The 25,423-nt window shown below is 38.6% G+C and overlaps 2 protein-coding genes across 5 annotated transcripts in view; one reads left to right on the top strand and one right to left on the bottom strand.

Annotated features, from left to right (window-relative positions):
* Positions 1 to 22,529, bottom strand: part of LOC126204249 (uncharacterized) — a 116,264-nt gene extending 93,735 nt beyond the window's left edge. Inside the window, exons 1-3 of the mRNA XM_049938676.1 lie at positions 22,100 to 22,529; positions 21,656 to 21,988; positions 1,030 to 1,130 (exon numbers count right to left, since the gene is read on the bottom strand). Of these exons, the coding sequence (XP_049794633.1) occupies positions 1,030 to 1,130; positions 21,656 to 21,988; positions 22,100 to 22,196 (531 nt within the window). The 5' untranslated portion in view covers positions 22,197 to 22,529. The remainder of the gene's footprint in view (positions 1 to 1,029; positions 1,131 to 21,655; positions 21,989 to 22,099) is intronic.
* A 46-nt stretch (positions 22,530 to 22,575) lies between these two features.
* Positions 22,576 to 25,423, top strand: part of LOC126262378 (intraflagellar transport protein 122 homolog) — a 241,108-nt gene continuing 238,260 nt past the window's right edge. Inside the window, exon 1 of one of the 4 annotated variants that reach the window (XM_049959003.1) lies at positions 22,576 to 22,840. In XM_049959003.1, the coding sequence (XP_049814960.1) occupies positions 22,782 to 22,840 (59 nt within the window). In that variant the 5' untranslated portion in view covers positions 22,576 to 22,781. The remainder of the gene's footprint in view (positions 22,841 to 25,423) is intronic. The other 3 variants (XM_049958996.1, XM_049958986.1, XM_049958978.1) reach the window with 3 other exon arrangements.

Raw genomic sequence — 25,423 nt, forward strand, 5'->3', positions numbered from 1 at the left:
TGTTTCCTCTATGGCTGCAGGAACAGCCTCTTCAAATGCAATTCTTGTAACCCTTATCCCTTGCCACCATTGTACTAGCCTTATATTGGAACTGTTGACACATAAAAGACCCCTCACCTGTTTTTTGTTTGCTTCCCCCAACAAGAGATACAGATGACTTCCCATAAGATGAAGTGTGTCTCAGTGACTCAGTTTCAATTTCAGTGGAAGACAACACCTGAGACTCACTCCTAAAGGGGTACGAGCTTAGTGCCTTAAGTTGTCCAGGCTAAACTGCCACTCCTGGGTTTTGTCAACTTTAAACTAAGCTTGCTGATGTCCTGTTTTGTGTGTTACACTACAAGTATTTTAGGCTCCCTTTAAGAAACTGTTGTTACTAACGTCCATGAAAGTCTAAATACAAGGCAAAAACCTGGGATAACACTTACTAAATTCTGAAGCTACTTAGAACTTCTTGTCTCAAACTATGAACTTTTGTTTTGTCAACATTATGCTTACTTCCAAATTACTTCAGGGATGTCCTACTAATAACACACCATTTATAGTCAATTATAGGTGTGGTGACATGTTGTGTATTTCCTTTAAAGGAGACAGTACACACCAAGGAGTATAATACTTGAGATATCTGTGGTATCTCCGATGCTGCATTGTAGCTAGTGTGATGTTTTTTTTTTATTTTTTATTTTTTTTTTTTTTTTTTTGAAACAGTAAACAAATAACTTTAAACTAAGCTTGCTGATGTCCTCTTTTGTGTGTTACACTACAAATATTTTAAGCTCCCTTTAAGAAACTGATGTTACTAACGTCCATGAAAGTCTAAATACAAGGCAAAAACCTGGGATAACACTTACTGAATCCTGAAGCTACTTAGAATGTCTTGTCTCAAACTATGAACTTTTGTTTTGTCAAAATTATGCTTACTTCCAAATTATTTCAGGAATGCCCCCTTCACACTAAATTATTTAAATACACATGAAACATTAAAGTGATGTTTAGTGTACTACACAGTTAGTGAGCCATGGAGCGAACCTTAAATTCCTCATCTACTGCAACCTCTCCTTCCCTGCCACACAACTTCTTGCAACTAGCTTTGTCATTTTCATTCTCTTCCTCATTGTAAAGTAGAAAACCTGCAACAGAAATATTACATATATAACTGAAGAGTTGGTTTTATTTATTTTTCATATTTTATAAACATTAACACAACAATACAGTGTGAAATGTGAACCACAGTAATGAACATTGTGTGTCTGTTAGAGATGGGCAAAATCGTTCATCCTTGGGAACTAGTTCACTGGTGATCACTCTTTTTTGGGAACCATTCATTTTTACTCGTTCACCGTTCATTTGTACCTGTTATATGGTTCTTATGAAAAATTAGTAGCATAGGTGACTGAAGATGGAAGGCCCCCAAGAGGGGGATTTGCCTCCCCCCTGGAGTCCAGAGTTTTTAAACAGAATTCTCACACACTTGTAATTTTTGTGATTCTGCAAAACCTCTTATTTAGCCAATTGTAGCGTTATGTGGCTGATCGCAGTGAAATAACGTGGCACACAGAAAACCAGCCTCGAGTACAGACTGCTCGCGTACAGACTGCTCGCCAGTTACACACGATTTGTTGACCGCTATGAGCAGAATAGATAAACGTGTCATAATTAGGCAGTGAAGAAATAACAAAAAAGCTAATGCAAACAACAACTTCGAAACAATAGATGATGATTGGTGGGCGACAATGAACAGTCTAGTACTCAGGGCTGATTTTTCGTGCGCCACCCTGTACCACTGAAATAATATTGCAGAAGTTATCGCATTCTCTTTACAAAATGTGACACCAGACACTCGACTACAGAGCGCGGGCTTCATTCGGTTGTAAGTTGGTCTGCCTTCCATAACAATGAACATGCCCTTTTACCTTGGATAAAAAAAAAAGACAGATAATGGCCACTCATGTGTGCCGTGCTGACTTCCTTTGCATGTGTAGCAGCAAAAAAATCTTGCCTTTTTACAAGTATTTCTTCTGCTATAGCGAAGTAAGCTGATATGCCGTTTTGTTATCTGAAAAAATGTATGCATTACATACCACATAATTTTTATGTAATTTATGTAATTATAAAATACATTTTAATTACCGGTCATAGACGCTGAATAGAATACAAAAAGAACCAGAAGTTCAGAGTTCACAAAAGGCTTGAAATTGATCTAGAAAGGGCGCATGCAGTGAACGAAATGAACAACAGCTCGATACAGAACTAACTATGAGCAGCCAACAGTGTAAGAGCGACGAGTGGCTGCGTGAAGAAGGACAAGTCCGGCTGAGTGAGACCGAGATGGGAACGAGACCGAGGCTGGAACGAGACTGGCCGGCGTGCCGTTGTGGGAACAAGACTGACCGTTTCCCATTCCCGGGAACTATAAGTAGAAAGCTGTGACCAAGACCGAGACAGATGGGAATGGGACCGAGGCTGGAATGGAGACCGGCTGACATGCTGTTGTGGGAACGATACCGACCATTTCCCGTTTCTTGGAACTATAAGTAGAAATCCGCGACCGAAGTCAACTATGAAAGACCGTTCCTTAGAATTCGTTCCTCGCTCATTCCATTCATCTTGGTGAACCGTCCCTTTGGACCTGTTAGTTCGCAAATGACTCATCTCGAGTGTGTGTGTGTGTGTGTGTGTAGGAGGGAGTGGGGGAAGGTGGGGGAGGGGGGCGGAGAGAGAGAGAGAGAGAGAGAGAGAGAGAGAGAGAGAGAGAGAGATTTGTCAAAGTCAAAACAAATGATTCTCATTAACAAAAAGATTTTTTTTAAAGAGAAAGAGATCTTCCTAAAAATTTAGGGCAAAAAAATATTATAGGGATGGGTAACATGGCAACTGCAATAATGAAGTGCCTTCCATTCATATCAACTGAAGAACTGCATTAAAATGTTTCCTGGTGTCCTGATGAGTGGAAATACTTCAAATGGTAAACATATAACTGATCAACTGCTGACATACACATGGACCACTGGAAACAAGACAATGATTTTACAGACAGGCACAATGAAAGACTGATAAACAAGTAAGATTTCAGCCAAAAGGCCTTCTTCTGAATTAGACGACAACACACATGTGTATGCACCCCCCCTCCCCCCCCCCCCCCACACACACAGAGAACTCGCACACAAATGACCACTGTCTCTGGCTGCTGAGACCAGGCAGCAAGCAACAGCACATGATGGGAGAAGCAGTCTGGGTGGTGGGCGGTAGGGAGGAGACTGGGGTGGAGAAGGGGATGGGTAGCAGAGAAGGCGTGGGGGATGGTGAAGTGTTGCTTGTGGGAACACATAGGGATGAGATGGGGAGAGGATAAAGCAGCTAAGTGCAGTCAGGAGGTTACACAGAATGTGAGGGTGGGGGAGGGGGGGTGGAAGTGGAGAAAAGTAAAAAAAAACTGGATGTGTTGGTGGAACAGAAGGCTGTGTAGTGCTGGAGAGGGAAAAGGGAAAGGGCACAGGTGGGTGAAGCACAGGGACTAATGAAGTTTAAGGCCAGGAGGGTTATGGAAACGTAGGATATATTGCAGGGAGAGTTCTCACCTGCACAATTCAGAAAAGCTGCTGTTGGTAGGAATGTTCCAGATGGCACAGGCTGTGAAACAGTTGATGAAATGAAGAATGTTGTGTCGGGGCAGCATGCTCAGCAACTGGGTGGTCCAGCTGATCTTGGTCACAGTTTATCAGTGGCCAATCGTGCAGATAGACAGCTTGTTGGTTGTCATGCCCACGTAGAACATAGCACAGTAACTGCAGCTTAACTTGGAGATCACATGATTGCTTTCACAAGTAGTCCTGCCTTTGATGGGACACATGAAGCTTGTGACCTGACTGCAGTAGGCGGTGGTGGGAGGATGTATGGGATGGGTCTTGCATCTAGATCTATTGCAGGGATATGAGCTATGAGACAAGGGGTTGGGACAGCTGTTGAGTAGAGAGGGGCAAGGATATTGTGTAGGTTCAGTGGGTGGCAGAATACCACTGCGGAAGGGGTGGGAAGGATAGTGGGTAGGAGATTCCTTTTTCAGGGCAGGACAATGTAGTAGAAATCCTGGTGAAGAATGTTATTCATACACTGCAGTACTGGATGGTACTGACTTGCGAGGAGACTGCACCTCAGTGGTCAGACAGTGAGACTTTGGGGGGTGGTGGGTAACTGGAGAGATAATGCATAGGAGATCTGTTTTTGCACAAGGTTGGGAGGGTAATTATGGTCTGTGAAAGCCTCACTGAGACCGTTAGTATATTTTGAGAGGCACTGCTTGTCACTGCAGATGCAACGGCCATGGGTAACTAGGCTGTGTGGAAGGGACTTCTTGGTATGGAATGGGTGGCACCTATCGAAGTGGAGATATTGCTGGTGGGTGGTAGGTTTGATATGGATGGAGATACTGATGAGCCATCTTCGAGGTGGCAGTCAGCATTGAGGAAGTTGGTTTGCTGGAATCCTTGATTTTGAATCAAGTATACCAAGATATATTCTATTAGGTAATAAGACAGCAGAAACTGTGGCACTGCTAAACACAAAATAAATAAATTAAAGGCTGTGTTCCTGGAGCTTTTAGAAGCGATGTATTATGTGCTGTTAACTAAATGAAAAATTACGAGATAAGGAAATTTATAGAAAAATAGTATAGACAGCAGAGAGAATCATATATTCCTTCAGAATTTATTTTTATTTTATGGGAATTGCATCATATGAGTTTCTGTATGTTTAAGACTTATAATGTTTGCAGTGAAGCAGTTCTGAGCCTGCTTAATTGTTTTCCTGGTTATGTAAGGCATAGATGTCTTTGGACTCTTTATCAGTATACTAATGTCACGAGCAAACATCACAATTTTTGATGAATGCTTCAATGTCCACGCTGTATCTTTTATGTGGGTCAAAAGCAGGAGTGAGCTATACCTCGAATCTTGCAGGCCAACATTTTTGTTTTCTCACCCCAAATTTAATCTTATTGCCATGATATCACTTGTTATTGTAATCCCTCTGTCTTCTTGTGTTACAATATGACTCCAGCCTTGAAAGAAGAGTGCAATTAACAGCAAACCATTTTAGTTCTCCTTGTAGAGTTTTGCGATCCACACAACCAACTTCCTTGGCACCTTCACAGAAAATGCTAACAGTCTAATTTTTAGTTCTATGAGGATGGAGTTTGTGATATTGTATAAGCCAAACTGAGCTTCTGTTAAAAGGTATTCCCCAAAATGTGGTTCAATATTCCATTGTAAGCTAAAGAAAAGGTCTGTATTTTATAAGATATTTCGTGAATAATGAATCTGAGGTCACTCAGTCAACTCCTCTTTTATAGAAGGGTGTTAATGCTGTGCAGTTCAGTCTGCCGGGTCATACACATTGACTCAGTGACTAATTATAAAGATAATTCATAGGTCAAGGGGCGGGGGGCATCTATTAAGTCAGCACGATTTTAGTACTTTGACTGAAATAGCATAATAACTATGAGTGTTGGTGCTTTCCAGTGACCTAATGATTTTTATGACCTCACTAAACAGTTAATCGGGAGAACTGATTTCTGGTGGTGGGATACGCAATGCCTGTCTAAGTAAGCCTGATGGATCTGCTTTTGATGATCATTTTTTGTCCTCCTGTTTTCAGGTACTGTTTGGAAGAATTCTCAGCATTTAATAGTCAATGATTTGAGTTTAATATCCTCTGATTCACTGCTACTGTCACTGAGGAGTACAGTATCATTTATTACAGCAAGTCTATTTGTTTCAGTGCTCCAAAATGCCTCCTCTTTGTTCCTGGGACTTTTTTTCTTTTTGCACATCATATATGGTTTTTATCTTTTTGTTAACAACATAGTGCTCCTTTAATTCCTGATTAGCACTAATCTTCTACATTAAATAAAACTCCATCTTTATGACACAAGATATTTTGGTACCAGATGTTCTGACCCTTTCTCTCAGCTTTCACTGATCCATTGTAAAGGAATAGTAGATTCATTGTTTTGCCAGAATATTTTAAGGAAAGAATTAAATTATTATATTATATATATTATAATATATATTATATTATATATATTATTATATTACATATATTATGAGAAGAAAAGTTGACCATATATCAGAGATGCTGTATTGCAGAGAGGCATAACAAAAAGACTCCCACAATTATAGCTTTCGACCGTTACGGCCTGTGTCAACAATAGACAGACATATGCACACACACACACACACACACACACACACACACACACACACACAAATAGTGATACATTCTGTCTGGAGTTTCCATAGTTAGAAGAATTAAATTAGTCATCTATAATGTGTCACTGGTAAATCTCTTCCCATTGTTCAATCCATAAATTCTCTCTGAATAGTGTAACCAAGCCAACATGTGATTAAGTGAAACAGAAAGCTCAATTCTGCCTACAGGTAGGAAACTGAACATTCTCAAACTTTAAAAATAAATTTAAAGAATACATAGGTCACCGTTCTACAATTTCTCAGAATAACTGGACTCAGGAATGTAAATTCGACATAACCCTAATATTAGTATTAAAAATATATTGGAATGAGAAAAAAAATCTGCTCTGAAGTGTTGGGAAAAAAAGTAGATGAGCTTCTTGTTTGTTTTGAAGATTGAGAAACTGAGGGTGGAATAGATGTACTATGCCTGTATGAACATCAAATAGTCACAGGTATGGAAATGGTAAATGTAGGTGGATATAAGCTTTCAGCACATGTAAGTAGAGACACTATGGAGAGAGGAGGAGTTGCCATATATCTTAAAATCTGTCATAGTGCGAAAAATTTGGAAACTAAAAATTTTTGCGTAGAGCAACATATAGAAGTATGTGCATGTGAGCTTAAACTAAATAATGGCAGGTCCCCATTGGGAAATTTTCAACTACTTTTGAAAAACTTGGATTCTTTGTTGTGCTATCTGTCAGAGAGAGGAATGCAAATTATTGTTTGTGGGGCTTTCGATGTAGATTTTCTGAAAGAGTCCGATAGAAAGTTTGATGTTGAACCATATCTTGGTTCTCTCAATTTGGCATCAGTTATTGATGTTCCTACTCTGGTGGGGCCCCCCCCATGAACCATGGACCTTGCCGTTGGTGGGGAGGCTTGCGTGCCTCATCGATACAGATAGCCGAACCGTAGGCACAACCACAACGGAGGGGTATCTGTTGAGAGGCCAGACAAACGTGTGGTTCCTGAAGAGGGGCAGCAGCCTTTTCAGTAGTTGCAAGGGCAACAGTCTGGATGATTGACTGATCTGGCCTTGTAACAATAACCAAAACGGCCTTGCTGTGCTGGTACTGCGAACGTCTGAAAGCAAGGGGAAACTACGGCCGTAATTTTTCCCGAGGGCATGCAGCCTTACTGTATGATTAAATGATGATGGCGTCCTCTTGGGTAAAATATTCCGGAGGTAAAATAGTCCCCCATTCGGATCTCCGGGCGGGGACTACTCAAGAGGATATCGTTATCAGGAGAAAGAAAACTGGCGTTCTACGGATCGGAGCGTGGAATGTCAGGTCCCTTAATCGGGCAGGTAGGTTAGAAAATTTGAAAAGGGAAATGGATAGGTTAAAGTTAGATATAGTGGGAATTAGTGAAGTTCGGTGGCAGGAGGAACAAGACTTCTGCTCAGGTGACTACAGGGTTATAAACACAAAGTCAAATAGGGGTAATGCAGGAGTAGGTTTAATAATGAATAGGAAAATAGGAACGCGGGTAAGCTACTACAAACAGCTTAGTGAACGCATTATTGTGGCCAAGATAGATACGAAGCCCACACCTACTACAGTAGTACAAGTTTATATGCCAACTAGCTCTGCAGATGACGAAGAAATTGAAGAAATGTATGATGAAATAAAAGAAATTATTCAGATTGTGAAGGGAGACGAAAATTTAATAGTCATGGGTGACTGGAATTCGAGTGTAGGAAAAGGGAGAGAAGGAAACGTAGTAGGTGAATATGGATTGGGGCTAAGAAATGAAAGAGGAAGCCGCCTGGTAGAATTTTGCACAGAGCACAATTTAATCATAGCTAACACTTGGTTTAAGAATCATGATAGAAGGTTGTATACATGGAAGAACCCTGGAGATACTAAAAGGTATCAGATTGATTATATAATGGTAAGACAGAGATTTAGGAACCAGGTTTTAAATTGTAAGACATTTCCAGGGGCAGATGTGGACTCTGACCACAATCTATTGGTTATGACCTGTAGATTAAAACTGAAGAAACTGCAAAAAGGTGGGAATTTAAGGAGATGGGACCTGGATAAACTGAAAGAACCAGAGGTTGTACAGAGTTTCAGGGAGAGCATAAGGGAACAATTGACAGGAATGGGGGAAAGAAATACAGTAGAAGAAGAATGGGTAGCTTTGAGGGATGAAGTAGTGAAGGCAGCAGAGGATCAAGTAGGTAAAAAGACGAGGGCTAGTAGAAATCCTTGGGTAACAGAAGAAATATTGAATTTAATTGATGAAAGGAGAAAATATAAAAATGCAGTAAATGAAGCAGGCAAAAAGGAATACAAACGTCTCAAAAATGAGATCGACAGGAAGTGCAAAATGGCTAAGCAGGGATGGCTAGAGGACAAATGTAAGGATGTAGAGGCTTATCTCACTAGGGGTAAGATAGATACTGCCTACAGGAAAATTAAAGAGACCTTTGGAGATAAGAGAACCACTTGTATGAACATCAAGAGCTCAGATGGAAACCCAGTTCTAAGCAAAGAAGGGAAAGCAGAAATTTGGAAGGAGTATATAGAGGGTCTGTACAAGGGCGATGTACTTGAGGACAATATTATGGAAATGGAAGAGGATGTAGATGAAGATGAAATGGGAGATACAATACTACGTGAAGAGTTTGACAGAGCACTGAAAGACCTGAGTCGAAACAAGGCCCCCGGAGTAGACAACATTCCACTGGAACTACTGACGGCCTTGGGAGAGCCAGTCCTGACAAAACTCTACCATCTGGTGAGCAAGATGTATGAAACAGGCGAAATACCCTCAGACTTCAAGAAGAATATAATAATTCCAATCCCAAAGAAAGCAGGTGTTGACAGATGTGAGAATTACCGAACAATCAGTTTAATAAGCCACAGCTGCAAAATACTAACACGAATTCTTTACAGACGAATGGAAAAACTAGTAGAAGCCGACCTCGGGGAAGATCAGTTTGGATTCCGTAGAAATACTGGAACACGTGAGGCAATACTGACCTTACGACTTATCTTAGAAGAAAGATTAAGGAAAGGCAAACCTACGTTTCTAGCATTTGTAGACTTAGAGAAAGCTTTTGACAATGTTGACTGGAATAATCTCTTTCAAATTCTAAAGGTGGCAGGGGTAAAATACAGGGAGCGAAAGGCTATTTACAATTTGTACAGAAACCAGATGGCAGTTATAAGAGTCGAGGGATATGAAAGGGAAGCAGTGGTTGGGAAGGGAGTAAGACAGGGTTGTAGCCTCTCCCCGATGTTATTCAATCTGTATATTGAGCAAGCAGTAAAGGAAACAAAAGAAAAATTCGGAGTAGGTATTAAAATCCATGGAGAAGAAATAAAAACTTTGAGGTTCGCCGATGACATTGTAATTCTGTCAGAGACAGCAAAGGACTTGGAAGAGCAGTTGAATGGAATGGATGGTGTCTTGAAGGGAGGATATAAGATGAACATCAACAAAAGCAAAACAAGGATAATGGAATGTAGTCGAATTAAGTCGGGTGATGTTGAGGGTATTAGATTAGGAAATGAGACACTTAAAGTAGTAAAGGAGTTTTGCTATTTGGGGAGCAAAATAACTGATGATGGTCGAAGTAGAGAGGATATAAAATGTAGACTGGCAATGGCAAGGAAAGCGTTTCTGAAGAAGAGAAATTTGTTAACATCGAGTATAGATTTAAGTGTCAGGAAGTCTTTTCTGAAAGTATTTGTATGGAGTGTAGCCATGTATGGAAGTGAAACATGGACGATAAATAGTTTGGACAAGAAGAGAATAGAAGCTTTCGAAATGTGGTGCTACAGAAGAATGCTGAAGATTAGATGGGTAGATCACATAACTAATGAGGAGGTACTGAACAGGATTGGGGAGAAGAGGAGTTTGTGGCACAACTTGACCAGAAGAAGGGATCGGTTGGTAGGACATGTTCTGAGGCATCAAGGGATCACCAATTTAGTATTGGAGGGCAGCGTGGAGGGTAAAAATCGTAGGGGGAGACCAAGAGATGCATACACTAAGCAGATTCAGAAGGATGTAGGTTGCAGTAGGTACTGGGAGATGAAGAAGCTTGCACAGGATAGAGTAGCATGGAGAGCTGCATCAAACCAGTCTCAGGACTGAAGACCACAACAACAACAACAACTCTGGTGGTACAGGAAAGCAGCACAGTGAGATAATGTTTTCATAGACCGAGATAAATTTAATCAAATAACAACTTTTCCTGTTAGGAATGGTCTGTCTGATCATGATGCACAGCTAGTTACAGTATATGATATAGCTCCATACAGTAACGCAAAACAATCCTCCAAAATAGTGCATTCAATTAACGGTTCAACAATTCAAAATTTTAGGGAAACATTGCAACAGTTACACTGGGATGAGGTGTACAGGGAATGTGATGCTAATTTAAAATTTAACCTATTTCTTGATACCATTGTGAGTATATTTGAAAACAGTTTCTCCAAGAAAACAGTGAAATGTAACTAAGATACCATGTAAAAAGCCATGGCTTACTAAACGGATATGCTGGCCGGTGTGGCCATGCGGTTCTAGGTGCTTCAGTCTGGAACCGCGTTACCGCTACGGTCGCAGGTCTGAATCCTGTCTCGGGCATGGATGTGTGTGCTGTCCTTAGGTTTTTTAGGTTTAAGTAGTTCTAAGTTCTAGGGGACTGATGACCACAGATGTTAAGTCCCATAGTGCTCAGAGCCATTTGAACCATTTTGAACTAAACGGATAAAAATATCTTGTAAACAAAAAAGGGAAATGTATCTTATGGCCAGGAGGAGTAATGATCCAGAAACAGTGAAACATTATAAAAACTACTGCACAGTTTCAAGAAAAGTTATTAAAAAGTCCAGATTAAGCCTGAGATTAGCACATCTGATGATAAAATTAAAACAACTTGGAATATTGTTAAAAGGGAAACAGGGCAACCGAGAGCACAGGAAGACTGTATTTCTATCAAACACAATGAAAAGTTTGTAAATAAGAAGTCAGAAGTAGAAAACATTTTTAATAATCATTTTTTAAGTGTTGTGGAGTAAATACGATCCAGCTATTCATTAGAAAATACAGGGCAGTATATGGAAGAGGCAGTACCTTGAAATTCAGCCTACCTCTCCTACTGAAATTAGGAAAATAATAAATTCACTAAAAAGTAAAAGCTCACATGGAATTGATGGCATTTCCAATAGAGTACTAAAAGCTTGTTCCCAACAGATAAGTAGGATTCTCAGCCACATATGTAAGAGCTCATTGAAACACGCAATTTTTTCAGATAGACTGAAATGTGGTATTGTTAAACCATTGCATAAAAAAGGCGATAAATCTTATGCCAACAACTACCGCTCAATTTCACTTCTGATAGTTTTATCCAAAATTCTTGAAAAAGTAATTTATTCAAGAGTAGCATCACATATTTGTAAAAATGAAGTACTGACAAAATGTCAATTTGGTTTTCAGAAAGGTTTTTCAACAGAAAATGCTATATATGCTTTTACTGATCAAATATTAAATGCATTGAATAACTGAAAACCACCCATTGGGATATTTTGTGATCTCTCAAAGGCTTTTGATAATGTGAATCACAAAATTCTTCCAGATAAGCTTAAGTATTGTGGTGTGAGTGGGATAGTGCACAAATGGTTTAATTCACACTTAACTGGAAGAATGCAGAAGATTGAAATTAACAGTACAGATAGTCTGCAAAAACCAGCAAACTCCTCTAACTGGGGAGGTATCAAAAACGGTGTCCCACAGGTTTGAGTCTTGGGTTACTTAATGTTCTTAATATACATTAATGACTTTCCATTCTACATTCATGAAGATGCAAAGCTAGTTCTTTTTGCTGATGATACAAGTATAGTAATAACACCCAACAAGCAAGAATCAGCTGAGGAAATTGCAAATAATGTCTATCAGAAAATTATTAAGTGGTTCTCTGCAAATGGACTCTCACTAAATTTTGAGAAAACACAGTTTATACAACTCTGTACAATAAATGGCATAACACCATTGATAGATATAGACTATGAACAAAAGTCTGATGCTAAGGCAGAATACTCAAAATTTTTGGGTGTGTGCATTGATGAGAAATTGAACGGGAAGAAACACATTGATGATCTGCTGAAATGGTTAGGTCCAGCTACTTATGCTATTAGGGTTATTGCAAATTTTGGTGATAAACATATCAGTTAATTAAATGATTAATGGAAAATCTCATATAAAGATGTGAAACAAATACTAACAAAGAGATAGAGGGGCTGGCCAGTACTTATCTCAGTTCAGTACAGCCGATAGATACACAAAAAACAGAACTGAAAATTTACGTTCCTAGCTTTCGGAACAAATGTTCCTTCATCAGGGAGGAGAGAGGAGAAAGAAAGGGAAGAAGGGAAAGTGGATTCAGTTACTCACAACCCAGGTTATGAAGCAACAGGGAAAGGAAAACAGGGAGGGTAGCAAGGATGGAGGCATGGTTCTCTTCTTCAGTGTTATATATATACATAAATAAATATTTTCGTCACCACCTGTGCTAGTTTCATTTTCATCCTATTATCTTGTTCCGTTATGAAGCAACAGGGAAAGGAAAACAGGGAGGGTAGCAAGGATGGAGGCATGGTTGTCAGTTAATTAGTCTACTATGCCTATTTTCATTCACTGCTTTCATATGGCATCATATTTCGGGGCAATTCGGCATTAAATAGCTGGAGCCCACCCATGATCACCTTGCACACATTTATTTAAGGAACTTGGGATATTCACAGCACCTTCGCAATATATATATTCACTTATGAAATTTGTCATTAATAACCCATCCAAATCCAGAAATAACAGCGAAGTACATAGCTACAACACTAGAAGAAAAGGGGAAATCAATTGACATTTATTTTTAAGGATTCCATTATGTGATGTCACTGGATGTATTTATCTTATGTTATGGTGTATGTTATCATCTATGGCACTATTTGCAAGCTCATTTAGCTTTAAGGTACTATTTAAAGAAAATGTTATATGATATCCATGTAAATTGCCTATTCCACCTCAGGTGGTCAATGGTGAATAAAGAATCTGAATGATCTTCACTATTTTGGATTAAATCTCACTTTTGCACAGAAACGGGTGAATTATGCTGCCACAAAAATCTTTGGTCATTTGCCAAATAGTATTAGAAGTCAGAAAGATAGCCAACCAACATTCAAAAGCAAATTAAAAGAATTTCTGAAGGGTAAACTGGCTGGGTTGTTAGCAAAATCCATAATGGGAGACACTAGTACTCATGGATGTACTTCTTTTTTAGACTAATATCAGTGTCCAATGAGAAGTTTAGGCCGGCAGGTGCTAAAGAGGTCCAAAACTCACAAAATTCTCACAACAGGAAAGTAAATAATAATGTTACCATATTTAACCAAAATATTGGTGGATTAAAGATAAAAGTAGATTCTCACAAAAGTAAAGTAAAAAATAATGTTACCATTTTCACCAAAATATTCCGGGATTGAAGAATAAAGTAGATGAGCTCCTGGTTTTGTTTAGATGACATTGAATCTGATAATGTAATAGATATACTATGCCTGTCTGAGCATCAGATTGTGTCTGATATGGAAAAGGTAAATATCAGTGGTTATAACTAGCTGCACATATGAGTAGAGAGAATAAGGTGGGAGGAGGAATTGCCATATATGTCAAAAGTTATCACTGTGTACAATGCTTAGATACAAAAAAGTTTTGTCTAGAGCAACATATAGAAGCATTGTGCCTGTCAACTTAAACTGAAGGAGGGCTCTTTTATAATTGTAACAGTATATAGGTTCCCTTCAGGAAACTTTCATTTATTCCTGGAAAACTTGGATGCCTTGTTGTGCTATCTGTCAGATAGAGGAAAGCATATTATTATTTGTGGGGACTTCAATGTTGATTCACTGAAAGAGTGTAATAGGAAGAATGACCTGGAAGTCTTGCTCGCTTCTTTCAACTCGGGTAGTAAAGGACAGCAGCACATTGATAGATAACACTTTTATAGACCAAGATAGGTTTAAAAACATAAATTCTTGTCCTGTTGAGAATGGGCTTTCTGATCATGATGCTCAGCTAGTTACAGTATATGACATAGCTCCATTCAGTAATTCAAAACTACCCTCCAAAGTTGTGCGTCCAATTAATGACTCAACAATTAGAAATTTCTGAGAAAATCTTCAGCAGTTAGACAGGGATGAGGTGTACAAGGAACCCGATGCTAATTTAAAATATAACTTATTTCATGATACACTTGTAAGAGAAGTTGAAAACTGTTTCCCCAAGAAAGTAGTTAAATCTAATTATAAGAAACCATGCAAAAAACCTTGGCTTAGTAAAGGAATAAAAATATCTTGTAACCAAAAAAGGGAACTGTATCTAACAACAAGAAAGAGTAATGACCCAGAAGCAGCCAAATATTATAAAAACTACTGTGCTACATTAAGAAAGGTTATTAGAAAGTCCAGAAGCATATGCATCATGTTTGAGATTAATACCTCTGACAACAAAATCAAAACAATTTGGAATATTATTACAAGGGAGACAGGACAACCAAGAGTACAGGATGACGGTATCACCATCAAAGCAAATGGAAACTTGATAAACAACAAGCCGGAAGTCGAAAACATTTTGAATAATCATTTTTTAAATGTTGTAGAGAAAATAGGGTCTGAATGTTCATTAGAAGAAGCAAGGCAGTTAATGGAAGAGGCCTTACCCACACCATCTGATACAACTGAAATTCCACCCACCTCTCCTTCTGAAATTAAAAAGATATTAAACTCTCTCAAGAATAAAAGCTCACATGGAATTGATGGCATTTCCAGCAGGATAATAAAAGCTTGTTCCCAAGAAATAAATGGGATTCTTAGTCACATATGTAATAGCTCTCTGAAGCAGGGCATTTTCCCAGATAGACTGAAGTATGCCATTGTTAAACCACTGCATAAAAAAGGGGATACGGCTGATGTCAACAACTACCGCCCAATCTCTCTTCTGACTGCCTTATCCAAAATTCTTGAAAAGTAATGTATTGTAGAGAAGCTTCACACCTTTGTAAAAATAAAGTTTTAACAAAATGTCAGTTTGGTTTCCAGAAGGGTTTCTCAACGGAAAATGCTATATATACTTTCACTAATGAAATATTAAATGCTCTGAGTAACCGGAAGTCACCCGTTGGGATTTTTTGTGATGTATCAAAGGCTTTTGATTGTGTAAATCGTGGAATACTTCTAGATAAGTTCAAGTACTGTGGTATGAATGGGACAGGCTCAAATGGTTTAAATCATACCTAACTGGAAGAGTGCAGAAAGTTGAAATAAACAGTTCACATAATATGCAAAAAAAACTGGTGATTTCTCAAACTGGGGAACAATCAAGAATGGGGTGCCACAAGGTTCGGTCCTGGGTCCTCTGGTGTTCTTAATATATATTAATGACTTGCCATTCTATATTCACGAAGATGCAAAGCTGGTACTTTTTGCCAATGATACAATTATAGCTATCACACCCGACAGACAAGAATTAACTGGTGAAATTATAAACGATGTTTTTCAGAAAATCATTAAGTGGTTCTCTGCAAATGGGCTCTCATTAAACTTTGACAAAACACAGTATATACAGTTCCACACAGTAAATGGAATGACTCCATTAATAGATACAGACTTCGACAAGTAATCGGTAGCTAAGATAGAATATTCAAAATTTCTAGGTGTATGCATTGATGAGGGGTTGAACTGGAAAAAACACACTGAGCATCTGCTGAAACGTTTGAGTTCAGCTACTTATGCTATTAGGGTTATTGCAAATTTTGGCGATATACATCAGAGTAAATTAGCTTACCACACCTATTTTCATTCTCTGCTTTCGTATGCCATCATATTCTGGGGTAACTCATCATTGAGTAAAAGAGTGTTCATTGCACAAAAGCGTGTAATCAGAATAATTGCTGGAGCTCACCCAAGATCTTCCTGCAGACACTTATTTAAAGAGCTGGAAATCTTCACTGTAGCCTCACAATATATATATTCACGTATGAAATTTGTTGTTAACAATCCGAACGAATTCAAAAGTAATAGCAGTGTACATGGCTACAACAGTAGGAGAAAGGATGATCTTCACTACTCAAGGTTAAATCTAACTTTGGCTCAGAAGGGGGTAAATTATGCTGCCACAAAAGTCTTTGGTCACTTACCTAATAGCATCAAAAGTCTGACAGATAGCCATATAGCATTTAAAAGGAAATTAAAAGAATTTCTTAATGGCAACTCCTTCTACTCTTTAGATGAAGTTTTGGATATAGTAAGTGGGTAATTTCCCAACCCCACAAAATTTTTTTTTATATATAATTGAAAGAAACATTCCACATGGGAAAAATATATTAAAAACAAAGATTCCATGACTTCCCAAACGGGAAAGTGCTGGCAGATAGACACAATAAAAAAAACACACACACACAAAATTTCAAGCTTTCGCAACCAACGGTTGCTTCGTCAGGAAAGAGGGAAGGAGAGGGAAAGACGAAAGGATGTGGGTTTTAAGGGAGAGGGTAAGGAGTCATTCCAATACCGGGAGCGGAAAAACTTACCTTAGGGGGAGAAAAGGACAGGTATGCACTTGCGCGCACACACACACACACATATCCATCCACACATGTAGAGACACAAGCAGACATGTCATGATTTACTTTGCAGATCATCACTGTAGATAGATGGTAGAGCTATCAGTAAAAAATAGTCTTCTACTTTATGTGCTACATGATTGTTAGTACCTTTCAATGCCAAAGGGTAGGTCCAGTAATTTGTTAGGGAATAGAAGGATAAATTTGGTAACTATAATCAAATGTAAATGGCAGTGGCATAGAGTGTGAAACTATAAACATATTAACTCATATTATCTTAAAGGTAGTTGCAGAACATCCAAAACCAGTACAAATAGACATCAGCTGAGTTTCTTGTCAGCATATAAGATTGGCACACTTGACTGACACACAGCAAATTGATTTGATTTGATTTTTTATTGGTCCAGTTTTATCATATAGCACAAATTGTACAATTGATATTGGACAGGTCAAAGATAGGTTACAATAATACATAGTATTAGCAATTAAAATTAGGCACCTACTACAATTAATTTTGTTACTTATTTAGAAATTCTCTGACAGAATAGAAACATGTCTGCTTGTCTCTGTATATATATATATATGTGTGTGTGTGTGTGTGTGTGTGTGTGTGTGTGTGTGTGTGTGCGCGCGCGCGTAAGTGTATACCTGTCCTTAACACGTGGGAAAAATATATCTATAACAAAGATGATGTGACTTACCAAACGAAAGCGCTGGCAGGTCGATAGACACAAAAACAAACACAAACATACACACAAAATTCAAGCTTTCGCAACAAACTGTTGCCTCATCAGGAAAGAGGGAAGGAGAGGGAAAGACGAAAGGATGTGGGTTTTAAGGGAGAGGGTAAGGAGTCATTCCAATCCCGGGAGCGGAAAGACTTACCTTAGGGGGAAAAAAGGACGGGTATACACTCGCGCGCACACACACACACACACACACACACACACACACACATATCCATCCGCACATACACAGACACAAGCAGACATTTGTAAAGGCAAAGAGTTTGGGCAGAGATGTCAGTCGAGGCGGAAGTACATAGACAAAGATGTTGTTGAAAGACAGGTGAGGTATGACCGGCGGCAACTTGAAATTAGCGGAGGTTGAGGCCTGGCGGATAACGAGAAGAGAGGATATACTGAAGGGCAAGTTCCCATCTCCGGAGTTCTGACAGGTTGGTGTTGGTGGGAAGTATCCAGATAACCCGGACGGTGTAACACTGTGCCAAGATGTGCTGGCCGTGCACCAAGGCATGTTTAGCCACAGGGTGATCCTCATTACCAACAAACACTGTCTGCCTGTGTCCATTCACGCGAATGGACAGTTTGTTGCTGGTCATTCCCACATAGAAAGCTTCACAGTGTAGGCAGGTCAGTTGGTAAATCACGTGGGTGCTTTCACATGTGGCTCTGCCTTTGATCGTGTACACCTTCCGGGTTACAGGACTGGAGTAGGTGGTGGTGGGAGGGTGCATTGGACAGGTTTTACACCGGGGGCGGTTACAAGGGTAGGAGCCAGAGGGTAAGGAAGGTGGTTTGGGGATTTCATAGGGATGAACTAAGAGGTTACGAAGGTTAGGTGGACGGCGGAAAGACACTCTTGGTGGAGTGGGGAGGATTTCATGAAGGATGGATCTCATTTCAGGGCAGGATTTGAGGAAGTCGTATCCCTGCTGGAGAGCCACATTCAGAGTCTGATCCAGTCCCGGAAAGTATCCTGTCACAAGTGGGGCACTTTAGTGGTTCTTCTGTGGGAGGTTCTAGGTTTGAGGGGATGAGGAAGTGGCTCTGATTATTTGCTTCTGTACCGGGTCGGGAGGGTAGTTGCGGGATGTGAAAGCTGTTTTCAGGTTGTTGGTGTAATGGTTCGGGGATTCCGGACTGGAGCAGATTCGTTTGCCACGAAGACCTAGGCTGTAGGAAAGGGACCATTTGATGTGGAATGGGTGGCAGCTGTCGTAATGGAGGTACTGTTGCTTGTTGGTGGGTTTGATGTGGACGGACGTGTGAAGCTGGCCATTGGACAGATGGAGGTCAACGTCAAGGAAAGTGGCATGGGATTTGGAGTAGGACCAGGTGAATCTGATGGAACCAAAGGAGTTGAGGTTGGAGAGGAAATTCTGGAGTTCTTCTTCACTGTGAGTCCAGATCATGAAGATGTCATCAATAAATCTGTACCAAACTTTGGGTTGGCAGGCCTGGGTAACCAAGAAGGCTTCCTCTAAGCGACCCATGAATAGGTTGGCGTACGAGGGGGCCATCCTGATACCCATGGCTGTTCCCTTTAATTGTTGGTATGTCTGGCCTTCAAAAGTGAAGAAGTTGTGGGCCAGGATTAAGCTGACTAAGGTAATGAGGAAAGAGGTTTTAGGTAGGGTGGCAGGTGATCGGCATGAAAGGAAGTGCTCCATTGCAGCGAGGCCCTGGACGTGCAGAATATTTGTGTATAAGGAAGTGGCATCAATGGTTACAAGGATGGTTTCTGGGGGTAATTGATTGGGTAACTCTGGGATGCTCTCTGGGGAACTCTGGAAGGCTCTCTGGGGCACTCTGGCATGCTCTCTGGTGCACTGTGGGATGCTCTCTGGGGTACTCTGGGATTATCTATGCGTCAGTTTGGAATGGTGTATTTGTTATTCTGTATATATATAATAGTGTCATGTAATATCTTGTCTAATGTAATATCTTGTATAGACACCTTTTATTAACCTGACACGTTCCACATCACGAAGTGTCGTATTCATGATCTATGGAACAAGTTCTAATCTAATCTAATCTAATCTGACAACTCCTTCTACAATAGATGAATTCTTGGATATGAAGTAGTAACTGTAAAAAAAAAAAAAAAAAAAAAAAAAAAAAAATAATTTAAAAAATAAATAACTAATAATATTTTGTCTAAGGAAAACTTATTTTAAAGTGACACGTTCCACATCATTACGAAATGTCGTATTCATGATCTATGGAACAAGGTTAATGTATGTATGTTTGTAAGGTGTGGAACCCATGAGATTTTGGAGCCAGTGGCGCCTTCTGTTGGCAGAAGGTCTAAAGGGAAAGGAAGAGGATTGAAGGAGAACACTTGTGAGATCTAGAGAATAGGAAGAGTTGTTCAAAGTGCCATCTTGTTTTCAACATTCTGATTTTCATTGATACAACGTTATTGTTAGACAGATCCTGATTTGCCAGTGTAAACAGCCAACAGTAGTTGTGTCAAGTTACATAAATGTTTGTTTGAAGTATTACATGATAACAGCATCTTAATACTACAGGAGAAGAAACAGTGCTTTTTAAAATCTGACATATTATAAACTGGAAGGTGCGAGTTTTGGAAAGTTTGTATAATAATTTGTAATGTGAAGAATTGCTTAGATTCACAAACAATATTCACATTGCCAGTTTTGGCAAATAATAGCAGTCTTCAGATGTGCTTAATTTACAAAAGGCTTTGTACTGAAAACCAAATATAGTTAGACACTTTGATCATCATAAAGTGATTTAATATTTCAATGAATGTACGTATCATCACATGATAAATGACATTCATTGAAATTTTTAATTACTTCATGACGTTCAAAGTGCCTAATTATATTTGTTTGTCTCTACAATGCTTCTTTGTGAATGAAGCACATATGAAGATGGGAATTATTTACCAAAATAGGTAATGTAAATATTGTTTGTATATGTAAGTGATAATTGATGTAATGAATTATGATATGAGAAACTACCTTGTTTCAAAGTCTTCGTTTTTCTCCTAACATACACATATAATGTAATCTAGAAGTAAGTACCATGATTACCACTTTGGGTAGATAATCCCCACTCATAATTTTTTGTTTGCATGCTTAACAAATGTAGCCAGCAATGGTTCTGCTTGGTGCTGAATAACCTGACTCAAAAGGATCTCCTTCATGATGAAATATACAAAATAAAAAATACTACTCATCCAATATTTAAAGCTAAACTAAAGGCATTTCTAATAAAGCACTGTTTCTATTGTCAGAGAATTTCTGAATAAGTAACAAAATTAATTGTAGAAGGTACCTAATTTTAATTGCTAATACTATGTATTATTATAACTTATCTTTGACCTGTCCAATATCAATTGTACAATTTGTGCTATATGATAAAACTGGACCAATAAAAAATCAAATCAAATCAATTTGCTGTGTGTCAGTCAAGTGTGCCAATCTTATATGCTGACAAGAAACTCAGCTGATGTCTATTTGTACTGGTTTTGGATGTTCTGCAACTACCTTTAAGATAATATGAGTTAATATGTTTATAGTTTCACACTCTATGCCACTGCCATTTACATTTGATTATAGTTACCAAATTTATCCTTCTATTCCCTAACAAATTACTTCAAAAAATTACTGGACCTACCCTTTAGCATTGAAAGGTACTAACAATCATATAGCACATAAAGTAGAAGACTATTTTTTACTGATAGCTCTACCATCTATCTACAGTGATGATCTGCAAAGTAAATGAATAATTCACATGAAAGTGATTGTAACAGATACACATAATAAAAGGTTCATTATTTTTTAAAAAATGTCACTGGACTGTATTCTCAACTAGTTCTACTAATGATGAAGTCATTTAAATATTATGTCAACAATAGGGGGTATGTAGGTCTACAGAAAGTTTTTAGGTGGTAGATTGAAGTATCAGACTAAAGAACATGTGAAACCATCATACAAAGTTGAAAACAGGTCACAACTCAACATTTGGTATGTGTGAACTGTAGGATAACACTGTCTACATACTTGAGTCATCTCTGCTAGTTGCTATTTCATGATCCTCTTCATTTAACTGATACTTCAGTTTTAGGTAATTCGTTAATGCATCTTTTACTAAATTCAGATCCACTTCTAATCTGTCAAGTTGATACAACAGTGACGTACATCTCTTACATAAATTATCGTCTTCAGACACTACTACCATAAAACCTTCTCCCATTAACTGGCCTATTTTTGTTGGTATGTCTGTTTTACTGTATGGCGTTACGCCAACGACAAGTGGGAAGCAGGTTCCAGTAATTTTTCCGTCGCATATAAAGCATCTCAAATCACCTGTGGAATCTCTGTTTGTTTTGTCACCTGTAACAAAAATTCTTTATTAGGCATTGCAAAAGGTGAATAGTGAGTTATTGTTCTTCAGGCATTCCTTATCATATACAGCCTCAGTGGATTATAATGTGCAGCCCTAACCGGTAATTCGTTTGTTTGCTGCTTCGGAAAGAGAAATAGAGGTTTGTCGAAAATGTATTCTGGTCTCGGAAGAAACTTTCACAGCTTTTGAGTACATATTATTATAACAAGTTGCGGGAAACTTCTCGTTGGCATCTGTCAACCAGCTGTCATGTATTTACGTTGGTTTCCTTCGTTTGTATAAGGTGCGAACTCTGTAACAGCATCAAGCACGCGGGATATGCTTTTATCGCAAGAAGTCGCACACACAAAACTGAACGCGGTCACTGCGGAATAAAACACAGAATCACTACGCAAGATAACTTAATGTAATTTTGCATGCTTAATACCACTTTCTACGATTTAACTGGTTACTTCTATACATATTATTTCGTTTCTTGAATTAATAATAAATTTCGCATCCCAACACAAATCTGTCAACAACCCTTGGGAATAGCGTGCATTACATTTTATGCAATGCTGCCAAATTCGTTTTGTGTAGTTCAAAATAATGCGGCGCGTAACTATAAACGAAATGTGTGTGATATATAGAGAAAACGCCTGTAGTGTTGTTAAATAATTTCAGGTTCGAAATTAGTAACAGGCGAACTTTTGTTTGTGTGCAGTCTGTATAATAGCGTTACCTTGACAACAAAGCCGGTGGTTAGTAAACATAGTTCTCCAGGTTGAGGAATGTAGAAGTATGAGAGCTGTACCAGCGTGGGTGGACAAAGTTCACGACAGAGACAAGGTTGAACAATGGTAACTATCCATATGATAATGAGCACTTCAATTGGGTTGACGCATGCAGCTACATGTTTCAAAATAAGTTTGTAATCGGCGTGTTGATTGCTAGCGAACAGGATGAAATCTGTTACATTGCAAGTAACATTCTGTCAACATTAATTTTACTCTTATTAAATTCGTATTTGAACACACCGTAATAGACATTTGCGCCGAAGTCTACACAGTCTGCTCTTACTAGGACCGTACGCCGAGGGGGTGGTAATAGACTTATTTACTGTTAGTAACCGTGGTATACAATTTTGGAGTGGATGAGCCGTGTCGAGTCGCTGATTTATGGTGATATTGTGAACACACATTTTTAAAATGCGTAAAATAAATTCGCTTTGCAACACTAGATTGCGCTCGTTATCTAGCCTGTAACACAACAAAAAACGAATATAGGGCTACTGATTTGTTGCAGTGTAACCTGTCAGTTTCATACCAATGGGGTAATCTTATCATATCCAAAATGAATATCCGACTGCTGATCCGATGTAGTACAAAATGTCAATTTTATGTCAGCGGTGTAATCTTTTGAATTCTCCATTCTTCCCTGTTTAGCCTAATATGTCAACCCCCACACTGCATTCTGCAAGGGCATTATGGATATTGCCCAGTACATCACTCTTCATATGGCTTGCTGGTGAATTTCGATTTTTATCATATTGGTGATAGGCTGCTTATAATCAGTCTTTCATCTCTCCTTTGTTCATCCTCAAGGTCTGAAAACCGGTATGATCAGTGTAGGTCTCGCACCGAACTTGAGGCATAATGAAGAACGTTATGCCTCTTCCTTTATTTTGCTTGAGCAGCTATTTAAAAGGCTCATTAGTTGGAAGAGGACCTTGTCTGTCTTGCAGACTATACCTCATCCATATAAACACCATGTGCTGCTTATTGTCAAATGTCACATATCAACTGAACCCTTTTGTGCTGCATGTTGGTGTCGTCTTGTAATGTAATGATGATGTGGCATATGACATCTGTATGCAAATAAAAAGGTAACAGAACACTGGCAATATTTCTTTACAATTATTTTAGTTTTTGGAATACAGGTTGTAGCGGTACACTGATCCATAGGTAGCCCAAAGCCTAGATTATGTTTGAATGTGACAGTTTATTTGTGAGTTGCCAAAGACAACCAAATAAATACGAAATATTAAAGATGACAATTTTGTAGTGAGTTGTGAAGCAATATTGAACACTTCAGTTAATTCATTGTCAGTCCTATGGATTTAAATTATTTAACTCTGCTAACAGTGAGGTTAATATTCCATTATATTGAAAGTCTACACCATAACTTTTTTTTTTTTTTTTTCAGATTATTACAATGTTAGAAATGTCTTGTCCTGTGATATAAAATCACATCATCTACAAATAGTCTAATATCTTAGTAGACATCAGTGCCTATATTGTTAGTATATATTTTAAACGGTAGTGGACATAATGCACTTTGCAGTGGAACCCCTGACAATATTTTTTATCAGTTCCCTCTGAGCTCTGCCGTGTAGGAATGTCTTAAACAAATCACAAGCCCTCTCCTCAGTTCCACCAGCTTTCAGTCTCCACATTAGGAGTCGGGGATAAACATTGACAAATGCCTTTAACACGTTAAAAGTGATGCCATAAAAAACCAGTTCCTTGCCAGACTTCAAAATGTCGAAGCGTATGTCTGTTGGTGTTTTGCCGCTCCCTTAGTGTGAAAAAGAATTTTTATGGTTGTTTATCTGCTTGTGTCAAGTGTTGTGTCCTTCCCATCCATATATTACACAAGAAGATGTAAAGAAAAAAAAATCACTATTCTACAAATGACGTACAAGCAGGACTGCAACTAAATAATATTGTCATTTAGTAATTCATTTACTGCTTTACATGTTTCCATAACAATGTTGCTCAGTGTATGAGATTCAATGCAGGAAATAAATTTAAATTTCCGAAATCTTCTCCAGTTTCCACATAGGTATCTCAGAGATGTAGATAATCACTGAAAAACTGGAATAGGTGTTCACACAACTAGGCCGATGTCTTCTTTTTCATTGTGAGATAGAATAAATTCTATTGCATTATTAAATGTTTGGTAGTCCAGTCACAGAAAGTTAATGCATACATCACATTATTTATGTAATATTTTGTTTAGCAGATTTTTCATTGGTATATTTGCTGTCTCAGTTTCAGCCATTCCCTCTACCAGCATCTTGTTATCTTTTTCTATTTTATACACAATGATAAAGTCACTGCAAGAAATTCCCCTTTTTATACATAGTGATAAAGTCTCTGCAAGAAATGCTTTATGCACAGTGGTAGGCATTCCCACTTATGTCAGAATACTAGAGCTGGTATGAAAGTTAAGTTTGACGAACTCAGTTTGGCAAACCAGTGGACAACAAACAGTGAATTTCAGAAACAATTTTGATTATTTTCAGGGGCCTTTAGGCTGATACATTGTTAAACATGGGATTGACTGTTGGGAGGTTTTCAGAGTTTGGAAAACTTGCTCACAAGCAGTGGGCCATTGATAAGGAATACCTTTGCATCATAACTGGTTTAAGAGATAAGCAA

This window comes from Schistocerca nitens, chromosome 1 (assembly GCF_023898315.1).
Source record: "Schistocerca nitens isolate TAMUIC-IGC-003100 chromosome 1, iqSchNite1.1, whole genome shotgun sequence".
NCBI classification, from domain to species: domain Eukaryota; kingdom Metazoa; phylum Arthropoda; class Insecta; order Orthoptera; family Acrididae; genus Schistocerca; species Schistocerca nitens.